The following is a 25,496-nucleotide window of genomic DNA, read 5'->3' on the forward strand; positions in this document are numbered from 1 at the left end:
AATACCCCGGGAAGCCATGCCCCGCCCACCTCTTGGCATCTTGTATGCGCCTGGCCCCTGCATGCTGGGTCCTTGCCTTGGCGACCCTGCATCTGCCCACGGGCCGGGCCTCAAGTGGCCAGCTGCCCTCCTCCTCTCTAGGTAATCAAAGCTCTCTTTGTGTTCAGACGCCAGCAGCTTCTCTCAGCTGAAAGGGAGATCCAGGCAGAGGGCACGCTGCCAAGGAGCCAGCGCTCTGAACTGGACTCATAGACTAGCAGCCCCCCACAGGGATCCCCCACAGCAGCTCAGTCACAGCTCTGGGTCCCCAAATGCCCTGACACAATCCCTGGGCAGTGCGGACAGTGTGGTCCACAGGGTCTACAACACAGAGGGACAGGGATGAAAGGTGAGGCAGGAGGCCCAGTGGTCAGGAAAAAAAAAAAAACCCTAGGAAATCTTATTTGGAAAAACAGAACGGCCTTGCATTTTCAGGGGGAGGAGAGGCCTTCCTGTCCCCTTGGGGAGGGACTGGGGAACTCCCCTGTTGGGAATTTGGTGTGCTGTCTGTGTCCCTCCCTCTGTACACAAACGCGGGTCATACCAAGCCCTGCATCTAGAAACCAAAGGCTGCACGTTCCCTCTGGTAGCTTTAAAATTTTGTTTTCCAGTGACTGGGTGGGGAGGGTACATACTCCCTCCAGGATTAAGGATTTTGTTGGGCTTAGACATGGAAAAGTCCCAACCAGCAAGGTGCAGAAGGACAGCAGCTTGAACTCTGATAACTGTGTGGGACAAGGGTGGATCATGCCACACCCAGGCTTTAGCTAAGGAGTAGCCAACTCCAGCCCCGCAAATCCAATGGATAGAAAAGCTACACGGTCAAGGTTTGCCCTCCAGAGATGCCCCAGGGAGCCCCCAGTACTGGGCCACAGCCTTGAGCCCGGAAGAGACTGGGATTTCAGCCCCTGGCACGAAGCAGGATGAAGATACACAACTTGGACAGCTGGATACTGACTCCCTAAGAGTGGACACGATGCCCTAGAAGCACGAAGGTCAAGGAGGACACAGGCAGGGCCTCCTGTCCCTAGCAGTACATGCCTAGGGTGTTTGGGGACTTAGCCACAATGAGTAGAACCTGGAAGTCATTCGTGGTTGAAAAGTTTGGATTTTTTAAAACTCCCATAAAAGAATTGAAGCTCAGATACCACTCAGCTGGCTTTCTGGAAAAGACTGCTCCACCCGGTGGCAGACTGGGAAGAACGGCCCTCCTATTGGTCTCACGTGGGCACCCACTAGCTGGATCTGGGCGGCACTGTGACAGCCCCAAATTTACCCCCTAGCTGCCAGTTTCCAGGCGAAGCACACAGTTAGTGTCTGGTTTTAGTTTTCTTTATCAGCAAGCAACTACAACAACCTAAATAAAAATGCCTTTAAAAAATCAGTACCCCACAGAGCAAGCCCTTCAGGGAAGAGCGCCCTGCACGCGGTGAGGGCTCCCCATGACGGACCTGGCGGGAGCCTGTTCTCCGACCGGTAGAGCTGGCCTGTGAAACAGCCTCTCTTTCGTTCTCACACAACTGACACAGGGGCAAAGCTACCCAAAGAACAGGAGAGGCCTCACATGAGGGGCTCACATGAGGAGCTGCAGAGGGTGCGTCCTCACCCCTGGTGAGGGCACGGATGCTCTGGATGAGTCCATATGGAGAGAGAGGGCCGTGGGTCCAAGGCGTGGGGGATGAGGGACTTCTTGCCACCCAAGAGCTAACCAGAGAGCATTTTTAGGAATTTCTAGAAGTTTCTAAGGATATGATGTGACAACAGAGCTGCCCTAGACATGAACCACCTCAGGTATCCTGGATGTATCTGCTAACTGCCCCCGGGGAAGAGGGACTCCCACAGGAACTGTGGAGGGCACTTGAGAGAGCTGGATACATATTCAGAGCATGGTTCACCTCCTGACGATTTCAACCCTCAGAAGCAAGCCCTTTGCTATTGAAGCAAAAGCATGTGCTGACTGTCTATTGTGTTCACAGCACAGACATCCTCTCAGCCAGGGAAGAGATGTCAACTACTGACAACTGCTGACCCCCAGGGGGAAGTTCCCATGAGGTGGCAAAAAGCCCCCACTGATAATCTATGTGCCTTGAGCCCCGACCCCAGCTCATTTCCAAGTTCCTGCCTGCTGGGGAGCCCAGGGTCCTCTGAGGGTGGGCTGCTGCAGCAGCGATTCAGCTGACAAATCCTCCTTACCAGGGAAGAGCAGGTAGAAGAAACTAGACCCCGAGCAGCCCAGGCTGGGGCCTTTGGTCCCCCTCTGCAGGACTGCGCTTGGCTGATGTGCAAACCCCACCTGGCTCAACCTGGCTCAGGGAAGGTGAGTGCCTAGCTGCTGCTTGGGTCTGTAAAGGCAGGGGCGGTTGGGCAAAAGCCAGGAACAGGTGAGGAGGGGAATGAGCAGGTGCACATACACATACGTAGCCAGGTGTGCGCAAGGGGGAGGCAGGCCACAGGGGGAGACGCATAGGCTGCCAGGCCGCAGACAGCGTTATAGGAGCAAGGGGACCACAGCAACTGCCCAGAGTGCCCTTAACCTTCCGTCTCTCACAGCAGCTGACCCAGAACCTTCCTCCAGGGCCAGGTTCCCAAGATGCTTCACACTGTCCATCCTTATCCTTTGGCCAGTAAGGACAAATTCCAAACCAGAAGCAGGACTCACCTGCACCTGCTTCTGAAGACATTTTCTACCTGAGTGCAGTGGTTCCTTTTGCTTTTCTGTCCCCAAGAGAAGAGCTTAGTGTATTTTTTATTTGTCTCTTTTTGTAGCAGAAATAATTTTACCTCATGCTAATTAGCTTTGGAGATAAAATAAAGGGAGAGATCCTGCATGGGCTGAAAGCATAATTAAAAAAATGAAGGCCTAAATTATCAAGCAATTCTTAAACTTGTGATGGAAATATATGTAGTTTAAAAAACAAGAATTCTTCACCTACACTGTACATAAAGTATCCTAGGTATGACAAATGCATAGAGCCTTTTAAGGACATTACATTGGCACATTAAAGTCCAAAGAACGCTAGCTAAGAGGAGCATACTACATATTAAAAACATAATTTCATAGTCTCTAACTGCAGCTGCAGTATACTTTATAGCCTCCAATGGATTCTGCAGAGAAGAGGAGGGCAATTAGGATATATTCTCTGAAAGTTACACAAGGACTCGGAGAATTTGAAAGCCAGTAGGGACATCTTCAGGGGCCATGTGCCCTGGGCCTTGTCATATCTGAAAATAATTTTTGGTCTGTTTTAGGAAAAAACAAAACAAAACAGGGACAGCACATAAGAACAGGTATTAGGATATGACCTGGGGAATCAGGAGTCAATTAAATATTTGCTGAGGTTTTGACTTAAACAAAAAGAACCAACCACAAGTGCAAAGTCATACCCACGCCTGTGCCCCCAGGCTGGCCAACCCACGTGCACTGGTTCAGCTGGGGAGGGGCCATGGGCTGGCACTTGGACAGGCTGATGCTCACTGGCCACTAATCTCTAGTCACTTGACCTGCCCAAGACTAAACTGTCTAATATGTGGGAAGAATTATCCCTACCAATCACAGGGCAGCTAGAAGAATCAAAACAGAGACAGAAGCACTTGGAACCTGGGCTGAGTTGGGGTGTGTGTGTGTGTGTGTGTGTGTTAGGTGAACTAAGCTGTTCAGGCCCAGAGGGGTCCCCAGGGGCTCTGAAACCTCTCACAGCTGAAACTACTGCTGAACCCACAGGCTCCATCCTGCTTAGCCAGTTTCTTAGGAAAAGCCTTCTGGTCTCCATCTGAAGACCACTGAGCCCAGTCTCTAGGCAGAGAAACAGAAAGAGAAGCGTTGATACGCTGTCGTCCTAATACTGACGTGAGTCCTGAATGGACACGAGCCGGGAGCCAAGTCCCACCACAGGTTCATACTTAAGGGAACTGGGGGTGGGAGGCAGGCTGAACACTTCCTCTTTTTGGAATTCAGGAGGCCTTAAAGAGCACAGTCACAAATTCCAATGTGGGTCGTGAGCTTTGAGTCTCAGGAAGGGGCTAGCTACTGGATTTAAATTCGCTGCCAAGTTTAAAGCGATTTCTGGTGAACCGCTAAAAATCTTTCCTCTGACATTGACATAGGTCATTCCCACATCTTCTTTCGTGCAAAATATCACCATATTAAAAGTGCATCAGAGTTGATAGACTTTCGCAATAGAAACATTAAAAAAATAAAAGAACACTCTATATAAAATTAATTTGTGCTTGCTTTTGAGAACCCAGGAGAGATCTGTGTTCATCAATCTTTTCAATATCTATTTTAGAGCTAGGAAGCAGTTGAACATTATTTCCTACTTTTCTATTTTTTTAATCAGTCTCCTATCCCCAGTCTTTCGTGTGTAGTAAGCTGTACATTTCAAGAAAATTAGCTCTAAAAATTCCAAGATTTGGTTTTCACACTTGCCTCCTGCTAACCAGAAAGCAATTCATTGTCTTTAAGGAAATCCCTCTTCTTGTCACTAACCATCAGTTCTGAAATTGGCTGGGCATTTTAACAATTGGGCTTTCGAGAGAGAGGTTCTGAAGCTAAAACATTGACAAAGAAATGACACACCTGAACGGACAGTGCGTTGCCTCACACAGAAGGTCTGGAATGTCGAGCCATAAACTACAGTCCTCACCGTGTCCGAGTTAGCACCTGTTGGTCCCTCACTTTTTCTATATTCCAAACCAAACATCTTAGAGTCAATGCAAGATAGTACACAGAGGGCTCTTTTTTGTACAGGGGTGACCTTTTGGTCCCCATTATGATCCTTTTGTGTGGAATGATATTTTTCAAGTATGATGATCTGTATGATGCTTTATGTTTTAATATTTCATTGCTCATTCTCCATATCAATAAAAAGGATAAGAGTATTTGCTTGCTTTTTTCTCTTCTGCTGTGGAGAAAAGTTTCCATTCTTCAAATTTTTCCAGAAAAAAGGAGTGGAATGTCTGCGGTCATGGTCTCAAACCCCCAGCAGGGTGACACCTTGCCTCTTCCAGACCGTGAGTGCTTCTGGCAGAAGTCAGAGGCTCTGGTGGCACAGGCTGCCTGAGGCTCTCTCCCCTCCGGCCCAGAGCTGACGCTGGAAAGTGGCACTTTGGTTTTGCACTTGCCCAGGGAGACCTCACGTGCAATGACCGCCTCATTTCAGAGGCTGCTTGTGGAAGAGAAAGACAAGCTGCATGCAGAAGTCCTTTTGAGTGAAGTGTGCAAGAGATGAGAGGCTTCATGTCCCTGTGACTGGCAGCTCAGGGGTCTGCAGAGCTGCTCAACTCAAGTCACGCTGGGACCCTGCCTTGCAGGCCGATTCTAAGGAGCAGGCTCACAGCCTGGCCTGGGACCAGGCAAAGACCATGGTGGCCCTTCCTTCCAGCTCATGAAAGGACAGATGGTGGTGGCCGAGGCAGGAGAGACCTGTGGTGGGAGAGGGAGAGAGAGAGGAGGATGCCAGCGTGGCGGGGTGGCCAGGATGGCTTGGGGTTGGTGGCTCAGCTTTAATCATCTTCTTGACACATGGGCAAGTTGACGAAGGTAAAGACGTTAAACTCTATCATTATGGAGAAGCACAGGAAGATGGCGTAGAGAACCAGCACATAGATGCCCAGCTTCCGGTCCAGCTGCCATTTGTTGAGGTGAATGCCGAGGACCTGAGGGGGCAGAAGGTAAGAGTTGGGCTCGGGGAACAGGAACATAGAAAGCATTGTTACCAAAAATTAATGCATAAGTCACAAACCCTGCAGCTGCAGAACAGAGACAAGGGCAAATGGGCCTGGCTGGACTTGTCCTTGGTGTAGACCTATCCCAAGCCAGGGTGAGTCTATGGCCTGGTCTTGCTGACTCCAAGATACACAGCAGCCACCCTCGTGGCACTGACCTCCCCAGGTAGGCGGGCCACTTCCTTGGGTGCACCAGCCCCCCCCCGCCCCCCCCCCCCGCCCAGCCCAGGCCTTCTCTAGAGACAAGCAGGTCTTTGTCTTGGCCTCAGAACTCGGCCTTGTCTTTCTTCCTTGGCATATTTCCCAAGGCTCCCATGGAACCATTCTTGGCAAACTGCAGCCTGGGCCATCCACATCTGCTTGCCTGTGTCACCCCACTGCGTGTGGGGGTGGGGTACACTTCCCCCGACTCTCTTCCCTCTGATAACTGAATTGAGGCTTCCAAGGGCTGGACCACAGTTACCTCTGAGGAGCATACAGCTCTGTAAATCAGACCAACCTGTTCAAATCTTAGATTTGCTATTTCCTCACTCTGTGACCTTGGGCAAATTACTTAGCCCATGAGCCTTGATTTCTTCTGCAAAACGGGAATGGTAACTACATTCCCCTCATCAGGTAATGGCAAAGCTCAGAGAAGTCAGGCAGGAGTACAGTGCTCAGCTCAGACCTAGCACACGGAGTAGGGAAGCCCTGGCTACCTAGTGTCGCCCTGAGGCCTGCAGTACCCCCTCTTATCAGCTCAGACAGGCAGGGAAGAATTTCTGTCCCTCTGGCACTAGAGAGAACACTGGACAATGCAGTAAGAAGAAAGGAAATGTATTCGCTTCCCCTGTGACTTCTCATCTGCTCAGGAAAATGTGTAGCACGTTGGTAGATGCTCTTGGGAAAAATGGGGTTTGGAGGATGTGTGGGTGTACACCTTCCCTCCACTTGTCTTACGGCAGGGCAGGTGACAGGGAGGTGTCTGGAGTCATGCAAGTGACAAGGCAGAAGCAGATGGAATGAGGCCTGCGTGAGGCTTCTCTTTGGGAAGTGTAAAGACTCACGGTGAGCGCCACGGAGCCCAGCAGCAGCGCCACAGAATAGACCAGACCCCGGCTGTTGATCTTGACCTGGAAAACCAAACACACGTGCCCTGAACATCTTGGTTGCGCGGCCAATCCACTGTGAATGCCCAGGTGCTCTGGTTTTGTCATTCACTGGTCAGGAAAACACAGGGGTCCTCGGGTAAGCGCATGGCCTTGGGGGATCTAGACACTGTGGGTTCCAGGGGGCTGGGAGGGGACAGGCTGAGGAAAGAGGTTGAGGCATTGAACAGCCCTGGCAAACTTAGGCCTCCTTATTCCGAGCCCTCTAAGATGTTCTGGAAGCCATCGAAAAAGGTGGGTGCCCCATTCATAATAAAAACACTGAGGACACTAGGAATAGAAGGAACCCACCTCAACGTCACAAAGGCTACACATGAAAAACCCAAAGCCGACCTCAGAGTAAATGGGCAAAAACTGAAAGCATTTCCCTAAAACCCAGGACAAGACAAGGACGTCCACTCTCACCACTCCTGTTTAATATAGTGCTAGAAAGTCTAGCCAGAGCAATTAGGCAAGAGGGAAATAAAAGGGATAAAAACAGTAAAGGAAGAAGTCAAATGATCACTGTTTACTAGAAGATGCAAAAAACACCACCAAAAGACTGCTTGAGCTAATAAATAAATTTGGCAAAGTAGTGGGTTACAAAACCAACATACGAAAATCAATAGCTTTCCTATATATCAACAATGAAGCTGCTGAGAAAGAAATCAGGAAATCAATTCCATTTTCAATAGCCTCCAAAAATAAAAAATCTAACCATGGAGGTGAAAAACCTCAACAATGAAAACTGTAGAACATCCAAGAAGGGAACTGAAGATCTCAGAAGACAGAAAGACCGCCCATGATCATGGATAGGCACAATTGATTTTGTTAAATGTCCATACCACCAAAAGTAATACAGAGTCAATGCAATCCCCATCAAAATACCAATAACATTCTTCACAAAACTAGAAAAAAATGGAACTAAAATTCATTTGGAAGAATGGAAGACCCAGAGTAGTTAAAGCAATTCTAAGCCAAAGAGCAATACTGGAGGCATCACAATTCCTGACTTCAAACTATATTACAGAGCTATAGTAGCAAAATCTGCATGGCACTGGCATAGAAACAGACACACAGACCAATGGTACAGCATAGAAGACACAGAGACAAACTCACACATCTACAGTCATCTGACAAAGGTGCCAAAAACATATAGTGGAGAAAAGCCAACCTTTTTAACAAATGAGGCTGGGAAAACTGGTTGTCCTAATGTAGAAAAATGAAATTAGACCCTTATGTTTCACCCTGCACAAAAATAAACTCAAAAGGGATCAAAGACCTAGGAATTAGATCAGAAACTATGCAATTCCCAGAAGAATCGTAGGGTCAACACTGCAATGACTTTCCCAAAAGGACCCCTGAAGCTTAGAGTTGATAAATGGGACAGCATCAAATTAAAAAGCTTCTGCATAAGAAAGGAAACAATTAGGAACGTGAAGAGAGAACCCACAGAATGGGAGAAAATCTTCGCTAGTTACTCTTCTGACGGAGGATTAATATCTAGAATATATGAAGAACTCAAAAAACCTTACACCAAAAAAATCAAACAACCCAGTTACTAAATGGGCAAATGAACTAAAGACATTTCTCAAAAGGAGAAATAGAAATGGCCAACAAATATGTGAAAAAATGCTCAACGTCATTAGCAACCAGGGAAATGCAAATCAAAACTACGCTAAGATTTCATCTCACGCCACTCAGAATGGCTGTCATCAAGGATACAAGTAATAAATTCTGGAGAGCATGTGGATAAAAAGGAGAACTTTTACTGTTGGTGGGATATAAATTAGTACAACCCTATGGAATTTGGTATAGGGGTTCCTCCAAAGACAAGGAATGGAACCACCATCTGACGCAGCTATACCACTCCTCATCATTTACCCTAAAGAAATGAAGTCATCTTACTACAGCAATACCTGCATACCCATGTTTAGAGCAGCATAATTCCTAACAGCCAAACTATGGAACCAGCCTTGGGATCCATCAATGGATGAACGGATAAGGAAAAAGTCATCCATATACACAATGGAGTTATTCATCCATGAAGAAAAAAATGAAATTGTCATTTATAAGAAAATTGATGGAACTAGACTCTGTTATGATAAATAAGTCGAACTCAGAAGGTTAAAGGTTGTATGTTTTCTCTTGTGTGGAAGCTAGAGAGGAAAAGGGAAGAGAAAGGTGTGGGTGGTGGGGATCTCCTGAAAATCAGAGAGAGGTCGGCAGAGGACAGGGACCTGGGGAGGGAAGCGGGAGGGGGCAGTGCTGGGTGATACTGGCCAAATCGTGTGCAAATACGAATGTGTAACAACAAATCCCATGGTTACGTACGACTGTAAGGCACCGGGAGGAAAACGTGGACGGAAAGGAAAAAGAAGGTGGATGTTAAGGTGCCAAGGTGCCAAGGTGAGACAGCAGTGCTTCTGGGCCTAAACACACCCACCTCGTTCCCCTGGGCACGGCAGGAACTTACTGTGGATCCATAACTAATGACCATGGTCTGCAGGCCCCACGGGATGCCGAGCCCCACCAGGATGTCGAACACGTTGCTTCCTATGGTGTTAGAGACCGCCATGTCTCCAAGGCCTGGGGACACCAACACGTTTCTGTCATCAAGAGCAGGTCTCCAGAAACCCACCTTCTCTCTCATGACTGTTTCCTCAGGGCCGTTCCTTAGAAGGGAACCCCTTCCTCAGAGACCCCGCATTCTAAGCCCGTTACTGTGAGGTTTAAGATCTTCTCCCCTCAAGAAATTGAGAGGACCCTGTCCTGGGTTGAACTGTGGCCCTCAGATCTCCCACCTCGAAGTCCTAACCCCAGGTCTTCAGGGTGTGACCTTAATTGGAGGCAGGGCTTTGACAAGGTGAGAGGTTAAGATGAGGTCATTAGGGAGACCTGAATCCAATGGAACTGGAGAACTTTGGCCACAGACAGCACCCGGAGAGGCCTGAGGATGAAGACAGTCCAGGAGCCTCAGGACAGGGCCCTGGGCAGGATTCCCCTCAGCTTCAGAATCAACCCCCCCACACCTTGACCTTGAACTTCTGGCCTTCAGTGGACCTTCTCTGAGGCCCCAACATGAGCTTTCCTCACTTAATGAGCCTAGTTGTGCTGGGAAGTTGGGGGACAAGAGCGTCTCACATGGCAGATGACAAAGGGCACAGACCCCTGGTCCAGCATCCTTTATAACAAGCCATCAAGATCTTGCTGTGGCCCAGGCAGTGACCCCCCCATGGCCTTGGCCAGGATAACTGGGCATCAGATCTCGTGTCCAGGTAGTTCCTAAAGGGTAAACTTTCTTTCTCCAAAGAGACCGGAAGCGTCTCAGAGGCTGGCGGCCGTGCCATCGGTCTGCCCCTTCTTGCCGACTGTCCGGACTCATACCAGCGACACGGGCCGAGGGACTCAGCCACTTGAGGGGTCTTAAGAGGCAGAGAGTAAATTTCTAAAGATGACCCATGCTGGCTCAAGTCTGTTCTCATTTCCCATTCAGCCCTAACGATGTGACTCTCATCACCTGGCACAACGCGAGGTCTGCAGGAGCAAGCCTGGCGCACAATGCCTACTTCCATAGTGTCGCTTGGTGGCAGAAACTGAGCAACATCTGGACGAGGGCACCTCCTCATCCTGTGCTGTCATCTGCTGACTCCAGCACACAAGGCCTCCTTTAGGTCTGCCGGGTTGGGCTAACACCGCTGCTCCTTCCTGTCAGGTGCTATTCTGAGTGACCTCAGAGTCTTGGCAGCTCAATGCTGGGAGGGGCCACGTCTCTGGGAACATGGCCTTCCAGGATCGGAGTCTGGCAAAACTTAGGAACATGCAGGATTGTTCTGGACTAGCTACTTGCACCTGGCGAGGATGCAGGCGCTCTCCAGACAGGTCGGGAGGAGAAAAGATCCCTGAGTTTGGCCAGGAGGAGACAGGTGCTTCTCCGGGTGGGTGGAGTCCTGGGGCTGCATGGGTATCTGCGGCCTCTGGAGGGACTGCTTGAGGACTCTTAGGGCAATGACTCTGTCTTTAATGAGCATGCATATGGCGTGGGGGTGGATGGAGGTTCTGTTAACATGCAGATCTCGTCTAGTGGAGGCAGGCCCAAGCGTCCCTATCTCTCCCAAGCTGGGTTGATGTCAGAGGTCTACACTTTGAGCTGGGAGCCTGCAGGGAGTTCGGGGTGCAGAATCTCCCCTTCCACTCGCCTCCTGCATGGTGCAGCACACACTGAACATGGCTTCTACGCCCTTTGGTGTTGAGAAACTACCTAATCTTACCATGTCTGTTGGATTCTCTGTCAATCACAGTGGCGTTACCCTATGACAATGTACCCCAGCCTGAGCCTCAGGCTGCCCCCTTTTCTGTACTCCTACAGTCCCCTGTAGCTTCTCTGTGATGGTGTCTTGCCTCAGAACCCCACCTGAGGGTCTAAAGGAGACCCTCAGTGACTTTATCCGGACTCTCACTCAGACCCTTAAGTTTCTAGCGTCATGACCCACCGCTCGCTAGCATGAACCCCAGGGCCAGTTGTTTAAACTGCACATTCTCTTGCCTTCTTGGCCTCCCACTAGGTCCACCAGATCAACTCGATGTCCACTCTGGGAGGCCAACTCACTGGCAGAAAAGGAGAAGATAAAAGCCAGGCTCTTCTCAGCTCTTAGGTTCTGCCCTCAAAGCCACACGGCCACTCCTCACCCTGCCCGACCCAGCCGCTCAGTCCGCTTTCAAGGAAAACCACCGAAGCAAAACGCTACGCATCTTCTAAAGCTGGAAGAGGAAGGGGGAGCCAGTTGGATGGAGAGGGTGCTCATTTTCTTTTCTTTTCTTTTCTTTTCTTTTGCGGGGGAGGTACCAGGATTGGGCACTGGGTCACTGAGCCACATCCCCCACCCTATTTTGTACAGGGTCTCACTGAGTTGCTTAGTGCCTCGCTTTTGCTGAGGGGGGCTTTGAACTTGGAATCCTCCTGCCTCAGCCTCCTGAGTCGCTGGGATTACAGGCGTGTGCCGCCGTGCCCAGCAGGATGCTCACTTTCCCTTCCTGGCCCTGGGACACAGCCCCTGGCTGGCTCACTGGCTGCGGAAGGCTGGCTTGGGCTCCGCTCGGCCTCACGGTGGAGGGCAAGGGTGGGTTCACTTTTTGAAAACCACGGAGTGTTCGCTTCCGAACACCCGAGGAGCTCCTCCTGGAGACTCTCCCCACAACGGCAGCTAATATGTGGTGCTCCTGGATGTGGCAGTCTCCTCATAGCAGCACTGGACAGCGGCCACCCTCAGAGCCACAACCTGGCCAACTCTGCGTGGGCAGAAGTCGGGGCCTGCAAGGCGCTGCTGGTGGCTGTGGGGACCGCGCTCCATCCGTACCTTGTCTCGCCACGATTAAGCTGGCCATGCAGTCGGGGACGCTGGTGCCCGCGGCCAGGAAGGTGATACCCATGATGACGTCGGGGATCCCCAGTGTGTACCCGATGATAGTCACCTGCAGGAGAGACGGGGAATGAGCCCACCAGACACCCCGGAAACCTCCCCCACCCCGTGTTAGCACCCTGAGGCTGCTGGTCTGGGAACCATGCGTGCTTAAAAGGTATCTGTGATCTTGTTTTTGGTGTGTGTACGTGTTAGGAAAAAAGAATTCAAATGATAGTATCAGCATCTATTTTGTGACATTCACATGAGAACCATCGAGAACCCCTTTCCATGGGAATCTTCATCTGTAACGCATTTGAACTGATGCTTACCTTTCACTGTACGGCTGTGAAACATTAGCCGATTCCCACCGCTGGGTATTCAGCTGGTCCCTATCTGGTTCTTACCATATCCCTGCATGTGACAGTATTTACTGAGCACTTACTGGGTATTGGGTGTGCTACAAGGTGTTTCCATAATCTCACGCACCCTGTCATTCACCACCACTGATGAGGGAGGCATTACTGATACGCTAACTGTGGGTGAGAGCGGTTAAGCCACATCGCCATGGACGCACAGCTGATTACCCATGGAGCAGGGGTTCCAAGCCAAGGGTTTCTGACCCCACAGCTGGAGCCCGGCCTTTCCATCATGAGGTCCTGTGCAGCATCTTTGGCTTTTTACCACTTAGGGTCACTTCCAAGAGGTGAAGCTTCCGGATGAAAGGATCGACAGGCTCTTAACGCTCTTGGCGCACAGTCGTGTGCTCTCCTAATGAGTGTCGGACTCTCAGGAGATGGCTGGGGTCTTGAGTAGTGCTCAGATGGAAAGTTCTGGAAGCATGTGGACCACCTTGGCTCACAACAGCCCTCAGCTCTGCTCTGCCTCCCCATCTGGAGATCAGGAACAGTGGTGCCCCGAGAGCCATTCACGTCTCAGCTGCTGGTCCCACTCCCAGCCAGCAGCTGTGTGACCCTGGGTATGCTAGCTTGCTCCTCTGAGCCTCAGTCCCTCACCTGTTAAACAGGCTTGTTGACAAGGATGAAATGAGAAGAGGTGAGGCCACAGTGCCTGGCTGTGGCATGCTTCCCTCTGGTTCAGTCATTGGTTGCTATCTTTGGGGGCAGAGGCTGAGGGTCTAGGCTCCACGGGCTCCGAGAGCCCTGGACTGGGCCTGCTTTCCAGTGCAAAGCTCGGCCCGACCTGCAGCCAGTGTCTGGACCAGAGAGGGATCCCTATTGGGAGGAAGCTTTGCCGAGGCGTCTGCAGATGCCAGAGCCCACCAAGGAGGCCCAGCTCAGCACCACCCGGCAGGCAGCCCTCCTGGCTCCCGAGTGAGATGTCATTTTCTCAGATCACCTGGTGCTGACAAGATTGCTCTCAGCCATGCAGGAGGGAGAGTAGGGGACAAAGAGGAGGAATGATCCATCGGTGCTTAATCCACGTGGGCCGCAAAGGGGGTCTTTGCAATCCAGACCAGGCGGTCGCTGACCAGTTTTGAACTGGTGACTCCAGACGTGGTAAGTGCAGAAACTGGGTTACCTTGGAATTCCTAGGGCTGGTTGTTTCTTTTTTCTTTTTTTCCTTAACCACTGAACTATGTGGCTACGATGTCGAAGGACAGAGGGGTGGAAGGAAGGCAGGCTTTGCGGTGTGACACATCACCCAGCACATTCAGGATCAAGGATGCTGCCGAGCCTGGCTTTACCCTGGACTCTGGCCCTGCGCCCTCTGAGTCTCCTGACGCTTAGGCTTCAGAAGGGGAAGAAGAGCCATGTTCAGGGCCCGGGGACAGGTCCCAACTCTGCCCCTGACTGCCTGTGCGACCTTCGTCTTCAGTGTCCCCAACTGTGCTGGGGAGAAGGGCGATCCACGTCTGAGGCTGTTCCCTTTGGATGCTGACAGTCAAGAACTGTTTTCCCTGAAGCCTTGGAGGCCAGAGAGGGGAAAGGCGGGTAGGGGACTGCCCTGCTCCCTGGCGCCTCACCAGGCACAGTGGGGCAAGTGCATCACACCAAGGCCAGCAACCTTGCTTAGGAAGAATCACAGTGAGGCCTTCTTTGTGCCCCCCAACCAGGCCATCCGAAGTTCAAACCACAGGTAAGAGGGCCCCAGCAAGGTGGCTCCCTGACCCCCAGCCAAGCTGCCACGTCTCTGGCTTAAGAAACAGCAGTGGAATTAGTAGGTCAAGGATGTGAGGGTGGGAGGGCCAGCCCGTGGCTAAGTAGAGGGGACCCAACCAGGCTGCTCGTTCCTGTAACTAGAGAAGGAAGATTTTCACACCTTCTTTAATTTGATCTTCCAAATTCTCAAACCTGCCCAAATGCCATGGAAGACTGCTTTTACCTGCGATGCTGTGCTGGATTTAAAACGTAAAGATAGGCTGGTGGGTAATTTTGCTTCAGAAAAATTAAGATGTGCAAATTCAAGGCATAGTGTTTATTATCTCTGTCACCTTGTCCTGGGGGGTTTGGAGCTATTTCCAGCTCTTTCCCCAAACCAACACAGGAAAGCCCCCTTCTCCTGTCCTGCAAAAGGGCGCCCGCTCACAGTTCAGAATCCTGACTTCTGCCTGGGCTCACACTGTGCTTGGGGAGGACAGGGACGGTGTGGTTGGGGTTGGCGGGAGCAGAACCAGGATTGCCTGCGGGCCTGTGAATGTCAGGCTCTGTGAGGTTTAGAGATGAGGTGGCCCCCAAAGCTCATACCTAAGACAATGCAAGGAGGCTCAAGGGTGAACCGACTGGGTTTTGAGTTTTACCCTAATCACGGCCTTAATCCACTGATGGGGATTAACTGGGTGGTAACTAGGTGGGCAGGGTGCGGCTGGAGGAGGTGGGTCCCTGGGTTTGCATTTCCTTGCTGGTGAGTTGCGCTCTCCCTCTCCTGGGGGCCACATCCTGAGTGGCTTTCCTCCTCCCCCACGCCCTTCCCATGATGTTCTGCCTCACCCTGGGCCAGAGCAATGGGGTCAGCCGTCTAGGACTAGACCTCTGAAACCGTGAGCACCGAATAAACTTTTCCTCCTCTACGACTGTTCTTGTCAGGGTTTTTGGTCACAGCAGCTGACTAAAACAGGCTCCGATAACCCAATAAGACAGTGGGGGCCACTGCCTTCCCAGAAGGGGCCACCTTGGCCCAGGGGCTGTCACTTGCTCAGGCCGGACCCCTCAGAGGTAGGACTGGCATTCAGAGCTGCTCTAGAATGACCCCAGGGCCTTCTTTCCCACTGCCGCCTGGCTCCTCTGGAATGAGGGAGGGGGCCCGGTGGGCACCGGGTTCTGCTGTAGCTCAGTCAAGCCCCGCTTTCCTCCACCCTGGCAGTGGGGGTTAGGAGGAGAATGCAGTGACCCCAGAAAGCCACCAAAGTGCGAGTGGCCAACAGGTGAGCTTCACCACCTGTGGGAAGCGGCCACAATGAAACTACTTCTGCTCTCCACGCTCCTGGGCTTCCACTGGGGCCAAGGAGGAGGGGGCCCTCTGGCTGGGACACGTGCACCAGGACCACCTTGGGCTCCTGCATAGCCTGGTCCAGCCAGCAAAGGGCCTGTACGAGGAGCTGTCTCCTGTGGCCCGAGGTGAGAGGCCAGGCCTGCAGAGCGTCCCTCCCCTGGCATGGGAGAACTCCAGGCACAGCTGAGAGGTGGTCCAGGATGCGGTGGGGGTCAACAACAGGGCTCTAATCCCACCTCCAGCACTCGCTATTGTGTGACCTGGGGCGAGACCCTCAAAACTCTTTGTGCCTCGGTTTCCCCATCTGTACTATGGGGACAATAAAAGTACTTGTCCCGTGGCCTGGTTATGAGGACAGAAGGGAACTCACATGAGGCATGACAGCAGAGGTGGGCACAGGGGACAGGAAGAGGAGCACAGGGACAGGCTTGGGGAGAGCCACCTGCGTCTAACCTCATGTCCCACGGACCCGGCCTCCTTCCTTCACGCTCCCCTGGGGACCCTGGAAGTGAGGGGGCTGTGATCAGCAGCCCCTGTCAGAGTCCTCCGCCATCCCGCCCTTCACCTGTGTGACGTTCCCGTCCCTCCCACACAGCCTCAGAGGCGAGCTCAGGCTGTGGCCAGTCCCCGGCACACAGCATGGCACCCTGCACCTGCGTGAAGATGCTTTCCTACTGAGCACTGAGCCACTGACCCCGAGGTGGCCTTGAGTCCAGGCCCTCCTCCTCGCTGGGCAGGGGCCATCGGTCCACCCACTGCGCCCCCCACTCACCAGCCACACCATGAAGTAGGAGAAGACAGCGATCCACAGCGTGGCCGTGATGAAGGTGACCATGAACAGCTTCTCCCAGCGGGGCTTGCTGCAGTTGGGGATGGTGATGCACAGGAGGAAGATGAGCGGCCAGGTGAACACCCACTTGGCCTTGTCCCCTCGTGCCTCTGCAGGGGGCGGGGACAGCAAGGAGGGAGGGGAGAGAGACCCGGGGTTAGACGCCTGCTAGCCACCAGCTGGTTTTACTTTTCTCAACCCAAACCAAAGAACGCCACCAAGCAACTGGCCTCAGAGAATCACAGACGTCTATAATGTCACTCTGGAAGTAGAAGGACAACTGGTTTGTTAGGATCCGGGAGGTGGGACGCAGAGCAGGAGGAACCAGGCCCAGGGAGCTGGGCTGGGGATGTGCACACGGAGGAGCTCTGGAATCCCACAGGCGGGCTGCCATTCAGCCAGCTGTGAGCGATCCCCTGGGCACCACGTCCTGCTCTGATGACAGCAGTCATGCTGATACGACAACATGGCAGCAATCCACACAAGGGGCGCCTGCCACGGGCAGCAGGCACAGAGCCGGCCGTTTGGTGTGAGACTCATTTCTTCATCTGTTAAATAGGAACAATATCTCTTTCTTGGTTGTTGCAAGGACAATGTGACACAGTCTGTCCACAGCCTCGGCCCACGGCCCAGCGCGGTCGGTGCTCTGTGAATCTCGGCCTCTTTGCCCGAGGTCGGGTAGTCAGCCTGCTGCCTGCCTGGCAGCCCCCTCGCTCTGGACCCTGCCGAGGAATTCAGCCAAGAAAAAGTGGCCTCAGTAAGTCACCGAGTGCAAGCAGGGTCCTTCCTAAGACACCCAGCATGAGTCAAGAGTGGCTGGCTAGGGACGTCGATGGCTGTGCGGGAGGGACCTTGAAAATCTTCTTCTCTGTAAAAGCAAGGGCAAAAATGGTCATGATCTTCTTTGGAATTCTGGAATTCAATCAAGGGCTTGTAGCAAAAATAGAACCGGAAGTCTGTTGAAGAAATCAGCACGATCACGGAAGAACTGCGCGGGCTTCCAAGGTCCCTGTGGCCTTGCCAACCAGTCACCTGCAGTCCCGCCTCGTGGCCACCAGAGGGGGCAGGTTGTGACCCATGTTTCCGAACCTGTCGAAAGGGCCTCCCAAGCAAGAGCCCACAGGTGTCCTGTGGGGAAACCTCTGTGGAGCACTTGGGAAGTCCTCTCCCGCAGAACTGTTGTCATTGACTTCTCTGGAACTTCCTGGAAGTCGCCACTTTGAAGACGTCTACGTTTTCTGAACCAGAGCTCACCCAGCGCGAAGGGCATTTTCCTTGGGGTATTTATTGAAAACAGTAAGATGCCATGATCAAATCGTGTGCCTGAAGTGGTAGATCCCAGTGAGGAAAACAGCAGCGTAAGCAAAAAGCTTCAAAGGAAAATCTGGGAATGAGCTCTTGACTGGGGCTTTGCAAAGCTCCTACATGTTCCTGGAGACCTCAAGGACCAGGGCATGCACTGGGCTGTCCCATGGTCAGGAGACTCAGACGCCCTGAGCTCTCACTTCTGCCTGACCCCGAGGCTCTGTGACAGGGAGAAGCAGAGGCTCAGGCAGAGCCACCAACTTCCTGTCTAAAAGTTGAAGGCTACCCCAGATGCACGCGAGCCCCTCAGCTAAGACGGAGGACGGCGGGATTCAGGCATCTAGGAAGTCTGTCTGGTTACTGGCCTCTCGAGTGACCAAGCACAGGCCTGGATGGCCACACGCAGCAAAGAATGCAGATTTTTACAGAATTAGTTTAGAAGAATCACTAAACAAACAAATTAAAACAATAACAGTAGCAAAAACAATAGCACACCCTGGAAAGCAGGAAGCCTAGGATTTCTAGAGTTTTCACATTATGTTATTTTAATAGATGACAATATGTTGTTTCTACAACAATAATGAAGACTTATGAGACTTGCAAAATAATATAGCCCATACACAGAACAAAAGAGCCAATATAAACATTCAGAGAGGAAGTCCAAGGTTGGGTTTATTAGATAAAAACTTAGTTTGCTATTCTAAAATATATATAAAGAAGTTTTTTATGTCTACTGCAACTAAAGAAAAGTATGAAAATGATTTATTACTAGAAAATATGAATAAAGAGGTCAAAGTGACTTAAAAAACAAATAGAAATTCTGGAATTGAGAAGTACAGTAACTAAAGTGAAAAATTCACTCGAGGGATTCTGCAGCAGATTGTGCAAGGAGGAATAGTCAACAACCATGAAGACAGGTCCCTTAAAATAATCTCGCCTGAGGATCAGAGAGAAAAAAGAAAAGAAAAATGACCAGAGCTTCAGACCTATGAACACCACCAACCAGATTAAACACACATCTTGGGTGGCCAGGGGGAGAGGGAGAAACAGCAGGAAGAAACTTGGAGAACTCCCGTCTGAGAACTCCTAAATCTGAGGGAGAACATTAATATATGCATTTGAAACAATCTCCAGAAACTTCTCCTTCAAATGCACACAGAACATTCTGCAGGCCAGTCCAGATGTCAGGTTGCAAGACAAGATTCAATGCATCTGGACTGACACCATGCTGAGCATGTTCTCCAGCCACTGTGGAACGGATCAGTGATGAGAAGATTCACAGATGTGTGGGAGGTAAATAGCGCACTCCTGAATCACTGTGGCTGGAAGAAGAAATCACAAGGGCAATTAAAAAATACTTTAGGTCAAACAAAAACAAAAGTTCTGCCCTTACCATTTCTTTAGCATGGTAACTGTGACTTAAGGACTGGACCAGAATGATTTTAGAGGAGGAAAAGTGAATGTGAGGGCCCATGGTTTCAGTCTTAGTCCATAGACAGCCGCCTCCATTCCTCAGGTGAGGCTGAACATCATGGCGTGTGGCGGAGGGAAGCAGCTCACTCGGTGGTCAGGAGGCAGAGAGAGACTCCACTCTCCGGATACAAAATATATACTCACAGCCACGCCCCCAGTGAATCACTTCTCTGCCCACACCCCACCCACCCCACCTGCCTCCACTTAATCCCATCAGGGATCAATTCACTGGATAGGTTAAGGCTATACCCCAATCACTTCTCCTCTTGCACTGTCTCCCTAGTGAGCTTTTGGGGGAAACCACATCTAAACCATAACATTGAGGTTTTAGCCAAGGAAACTAGGCAAGAAAAAGAAGTGAGGGTTCTTCAGATTGGAAAGTAAGAAATAACACTATCCTTATAGGTGACGTGGCTTGTATCTAGAAAACTGTAAGAAATACACAATCACACACTTATTAGAATTAACAAGCTCAGACAAGTGGAAAGGAATGAGCTCAACCTATCAAATTCAGCTGTACTCCGATCCACTAACAAGGAATAATCCAGGTATGAAATTAAGAAAACCATTCCACAGATAGCAACACCAAAAAAAAAAAAAAAAAAAAAACTACTTATATGTGTCTAACAAAAACACAAAGTTTATAAGTTGAGAACTACCAAATATCATTGAAAAGAATTAAAGAACTAAATAAATGGGGAGACATCCTGTTTGTGGATTGGGCAGCTTAACATTGTTAAGAAAGCAATATTCCCCAAACTGATTTACAGGGCAGTGCAATCCCTTTTAGAAGCCCAACCAGTTTTTCTACAGAAATTGTCAAACTGATCCTAAAATTCACATGGAAATGCAAAGGACTCTGAAGGGCCAAAACAAACTTAAAAGAAAGAACAAAACTGGAGAATGTACAAAACTCACTACCAAGCTGCAGAAACCAAGAGCGAGCTGCTGGCGTGAGTGAGGGGGGACTAGAATTTCAAGTCTAGAAATCAGCCCTACATTTAAGGTCAACTGACACTCAGCAAGGGTGTCAAGATGTTTCCATAGTTACGGCATTTTCTGGTAAATGGATGGAACTGGAGACTCTTATGCTAAATGAAATAAGCCAGTCCCCGCAAACCAAAGGCTGAATGTTCTCTCTGATATGCGGATGCTAACACACCATAAGGCGGGGTGGGGAGAATAGAAGCTCTTTGGATGAGACAAAGGGGAATGAAGAGAGGGAAGGGGGCATAGGAACAGGGGAGACAGTGGATGAAAGGGACTTAACTTTCCTGTGTTCATATATGAACACGCCACCAGTGAAACTCCACATCATGTACAACCACAAGAATGGGAAGTTACACTCCATGAATGTATGACATGTCAAAATACGCTCTACCGTCGTGTATAACTAAAAAGAACAACAACAAAAAAAGGCATTTCAATAGGGGAAGGTTCATCTTCAACAAATGCTGCAGAGAAAACTGAATCTCCATATGCAAAAGATGAAACTGGCTCCCTACCTCACACCATACATAAAATTCAGTTTGTTTTTTTAAAGACTCAAGGGGCTATAATTGTGGCTCAGTGGTAGAGAGATCACCTTGCATGCATGAGGCCCTGGGTTTGATCCTCAGCACCACTAAAAATAAAATAAAGCTTTTGTGTCCATGTACAACTAAAAAAAAAATGACCTAAATATAAGAACTACAATTATAAAACATTTAGAAGAAAACCTGGGCACAGCTCTTTATGCTGTAAGTTTAGTCAATGGTTTCTTAAATGACACCAAAATCACAAGCAATGAAAGAAAAAATAAATTGGATGTATCAAAATTTAAAACTTTGGTGATTTATAGGATGATAATGAAGAAGCGAGAGATCCCCCCCCAACACACAACTTGTAACTCATACATCAGATAAGGACCTAGTATCCACAATATATAAAGAACTCTTATAACTCATCAATGACCAAAACAAAACAATATAATCCCCTAATTAAAAAAAAAAAATAGGCAAAAGGGTTTGAACAGACAGTTCTTCAAAAAAGACATATAAGTGGCCAATAAGCCTATTAAAAATGCTTGCCATCGTTAGTCATCAGGAAAATGCAATTCAAAACAATTTCACAAGTATAACTATGATAAAAGAAAAATAAGTAACAGCTGGGTGCGTGCATTGGTGCACAGTTGCAATCTCAGCCACTCCAGAGGCTGAGGCAGGAGGATCACAAGTTTGAGGCCAGTCTCAGCAACTTATTGGGGCCCAAAGCAACTTAGGGAGACCCTGTTTCAAAAAAAAGGCAGGGGGAGCTGAAGATGTGGCTTAGTGGGTAAGGGCCCTTGGGTCCAATCCCTGGCACACACACATAAAAAGAAGATAAATAACAAATATTACCAAGGATGTGGAAAAATAAGAACCCTCATACAATACTGGTGGGAATGTAAAATAGTACAGTCTTTTTAGAAAACAGTCTGATAGTTCCTCAAAGCATTAACCAGAGCATTGCTATATAACTCAGCAATTCTACTCCTGTATATCCAAGAGGAATGAAAACAAAATATTGATATGAAAACTTGTACTCAAGTGTTCACAGAAGAATTATTATTCACAAGAGCCTAAAATGGAACAGCCCTAATAGTTCAAGTGATGAACAGATAAACAAAATGTGGTATGTAAATATAATGGAATATTACTGACCCAGGAAAATGAATGAAGTACAGACACATGCTGTAAGAATGAACCTTGAAATCATTATTAAAGGGAAGAAGCCAGACACAAAAGTCTGCCTATTGTTAGGGAAGTCCAGAATAGGCAACTCCAAGGAGACAGAATGTAGATCAGTGGTTGCCAGGGACAGGGAGAAGGAGGGAGTGGGGGTCATCGGTTGCAGGTGTGGGATTTCTTTTTGGAATCATGAAAATGTTCTGGAATCACACATGGGTGATGGTTGCACAACTTTGTGAAAATAGCAAGAAAACCCCTAAATGTGTAAGGGTGAATTTTATGGTATCTGAATTATATCTCAATTTTTAAAATGGCAAAGTGGACTGGCAGAGGCCGCTTCAGCTCTGAACACCTGTGCTTTTTAACCTTTCTAAATCATTAAAAATACATTAGTAAGAAAACCCCCAGCTGGCTTATAATAAATAAGCCAAGAGAACATGGTCAGCTTGAAATCAGCAAAGGGTCAGTGAACCTGTTCTAGAGCGGGCATCTCAGGCTCGCTGGCCTGCCTGGATCTTCCTCTGCACACCCCGTTCTGCTCCTTCTGATCCCAGCACAGGCAGTTCCCTGCCTGACTGGCCTGGGCCGTGTTTCAGGCCCTCGCATCCCACAGTGCAGCTCCTCTGGGCTGCGAAGGCCTAAGGCGTTTCTAGAATTGACCTAGACTCTGAACACAGGGGTAGGACTCGCCTTGAGGAACCGTGACCCTGGGCCCCTCAATGGCCTCTCTGCAGATGGACGCAATGACACAGCCAAGTTTCTCATTTCACAGACACCGAAGTGCGTCAGGTGTTTGTCCCTTTGCCTGGAGAGGGTTTTGCATCTGGTATTGACGTGCATCACCATCTTGGCCCTGCCAGGGGCCAGCACCACAGCACACCACTGCTTCCCAAGAAACAATGTTCCAATCAGTGAATGAACACTTTTTTTGGCGGGGGCAGGGGTGTAGTGGGGATTGAACCCAGGGGTGCTTTGCCACTGAGCCGCATCCTTAGCCTTTTCTATATTTTAAGACAGGGTCTTGCTGAGTTGCTGAGGATCTCGCCAAGTTGCTGAAGCTGGCCTCAAACTTGTGATCCTCCTGCCTCAGCCTCCTGAGCTGCTGGGATTACAGGCATGCGCCACGGTGCCTGGCTCAATGGACCCTTTCTAATGCTGTGTTGGATGAGATCTCTTGGTGGACTGTGAAATCAATTAGTGGATGGCAACCAGCATTTTCTTAAAAAGAAATGGAAAATATCAGGGTTGTCATATGCAGTGAAAGTTGATTATTATTCCATGAAACTTGTTTTCTTTTTATAGCTATCATGAGAGAGAGAGAGAGAGAGAGAGAGAGATATTGATTGCTGTGGGTCATGCTCAGGGTGTGGGTCATGGTGCTGTGGGCTGTGCTCAGGTTGGGCCCCCCTTCCACTCATCTGGCAAACCCTCAGCCTCCCGTTGTTCCAATTCTTCTGGAAGCTACTAACCTACCCTCCCTGCTGGGTGTGCAGACACAGCTGGTACGGCTCCCGGGGCTACTGCACCAGCCTGGCCACACGACAAGGAGGCAATACACTGTCCTGCTCTCTAAGAGTCTGCTCTGCATAATTTGGCACTTGATTGGCTGTTTTGTGACCTAATTGCTCTGAACATTGACGTTCAGTGTCAGAGGCCAAGGGCGGCGCAGGTAATGGCAAAATTCTGGTGTCTGCCTCTGTCCGAGTTCAGCTGAGCGATTCCTCAGCTGTGGACGCTGGGCAAGCAGTTTCTGGGCCTCATTTTCTCACCTTATAATAGGGTGATGATAACACAGTGGGGCTTAGGGGAGACGCCCCTTGTCGCCCCCATGCTGTTGTCGAGGCAGCGTGCTAACACAGACCCAGTTTCGAGCGGGTCAGCCCGTGGCTCTCTGAGTTTGTTATAGTTTGGATCTGGAACGTTCCCCAAAGGCTCACGGGCTGAAGGCTTGCTCCCTCCCTGGGAGAGACCTCAGAGGGTGGGGCCAAGTTGGAGGAGGCGGGTCCCTGGGGCGCAGACCTGAAGGGTGCATCTTTTCTCCAGCCCCTGCCTCCCCCTTCCTGGCTGCCATGAGGGGAGCAGTCTCACCCCCCAACAGGTGCCTGCCATGATGTGCTGCCCTGCCATGGCCCAGAAACAATGGAGCCAAGTGACTGTGGCCTGAAACCTCCTAAACCATGAGACTAAATCTTTCCTCCTTTAAGTTGATTTTCTCAGGTATTTTGTCACAGTGACGGAAAGCTGACGAACACGGTTTTTGAACAAATTTTGAGGCTAGATGGTCAGCCCTTCACAGACATGAACCTGTTGGATTCTTCCACAGCTGTGGGAGAGCACACAGCTCCTGGTCCAGCCCCAGCAGAACTCAACATTAATTAAATGCATGGGAGTCTGTAAGGGCCTCCAGGAAGTGAGGACAAGATCAGGAAGAGATCATGAGAAATAGAATTTAAAAAACATCACACATAATGGATGAGAGAGTCGCCATTTGAAAGCCCATTCCGGGCAAAGAATTTCCACATACTAGATGGATGAAATCAGATATTCCTTAAACTTGTGCCAAGAGACCAGAACATCAGCAGGAAACATTACTGAAATGGAAAAATTAGCGAACCTAGTTACACCTGACCGAGCGAGAGGCAGGGCAGCCTGGAAACTCTGCCTCAGGTCTCGCTGGTGCCAGTTCAGGCCATCTGGGTCTGGGAGTATCTTGGACACTTCGGGCAGCACTTGCCCAGCTCCGGATGAGGGGCATCTTCTAAGTGAATGGCAGAGAGGGTTTATCATCAGACTGGGTCAACCAGTCTGGGACCAGTTTCAGTGTGTGCATATCAGACTATGGAGTCAGGAGCGGAGGAGCAGAAGCAGTGGGTCTAAGGGGCAAGAGAGGAATGAGGGGCAGGGACCCGGATGTTTCCTGGTTCCAGCTCATGCTGACACCCACCTCCACAAGGCTCCAGGAAACATCTTCCTAAGGCCCCCTTTTCTGCTCAAGCCAACTCTGGCTGGCTTTTATCCCTTGTAACCAAAGGGTCCCAAGCCAAAGAATTACAAAGAACAGAGACAGCAGAGAGGGGCATTTCCATCTGTCACCCCGGCTGAAAACTTCCCATTTGCTTTAATTCCAGGTTGACTCCCCACGCAAGGTCCTGCCCCAGGATTTGGCCTCCTGGTTTGACCGTGAGGCTGGGGGCTTGCTAACGTAGATTTCTCAGCCCTACTGGGATTCGAAGGTGTCCGTTTCCAAGTCCTCGAGTTCCAAAGTCATGCTCAAAGGCACATTGTCTTGCCAAACCCACACCCCTGTCTTCTTCTTCTTTTCTTTTTTTTTTTTTTTTTTTTTTTTTTTTTTGCGGTGCTGGGGATTGAACCCAGGGCTTTGTGCTTGCAAGGCAAGCACTCTACCGACTGAGCTATCTCCCCAGCCCACCCTTCTAAT

The 25,496-nt window shown here is 50.0% G+C and overlaps 1 protein-coding gene across 1 annotated transcript in view; it reads right to left on the minus strand.

The window, feature by feature from the left end:
- Positions 1 to 1,662: 1,662 nt before the first annotated feature.
- SLC24A4 (solute carrier family 24 member 4) overlaps positions 1,663 to 25,496 on the minus strand; it is a 137,568-nt gene continuing 113,734 nt past the window's right edge. Inside the window, exons 13-17 of the mRNA XM_079127629.1 lie at positions 16,515 to 16,681; positions 12,248 to 12,362; positions 9,367 to 9,479; positions 6,810 to 6,875; positions 1,663 to 5,694 (exon numbers count right to left, since the gene is read on the minus strand). Of these exons, the coding sequence (XP_078983755.1) occupies positions 5,542 to 5,694; positions 6,810 to 6,875; positions 9,367 to 9,479; positions 12,248 to 12,362; positions 16,515 to 16,681 (614 nt within the window). The 3' untranslated portion in view covers positions 1,663 to 5,541. The remainder of the gene's footprint in view (positions 5,695 to 6,809; positions 6,876 to 9,366; positions 9,480 to 12,247; positions 12,363 to 16,514; positions 16,682 to 25,496) is intronic.

This window comes from Sciurus vulgaris (assembly GCF_902686455.1).
Source record: "Sciurus vulgaris genome assembly, chromosome: 2".
In the NCBI taxonomy this organism is placed as follows: Eukaryota; Metazoa; Chordata; class Mammalia; order Rodentia; family Sciuridae; genus Sciurus; species Sciurus vulgaris.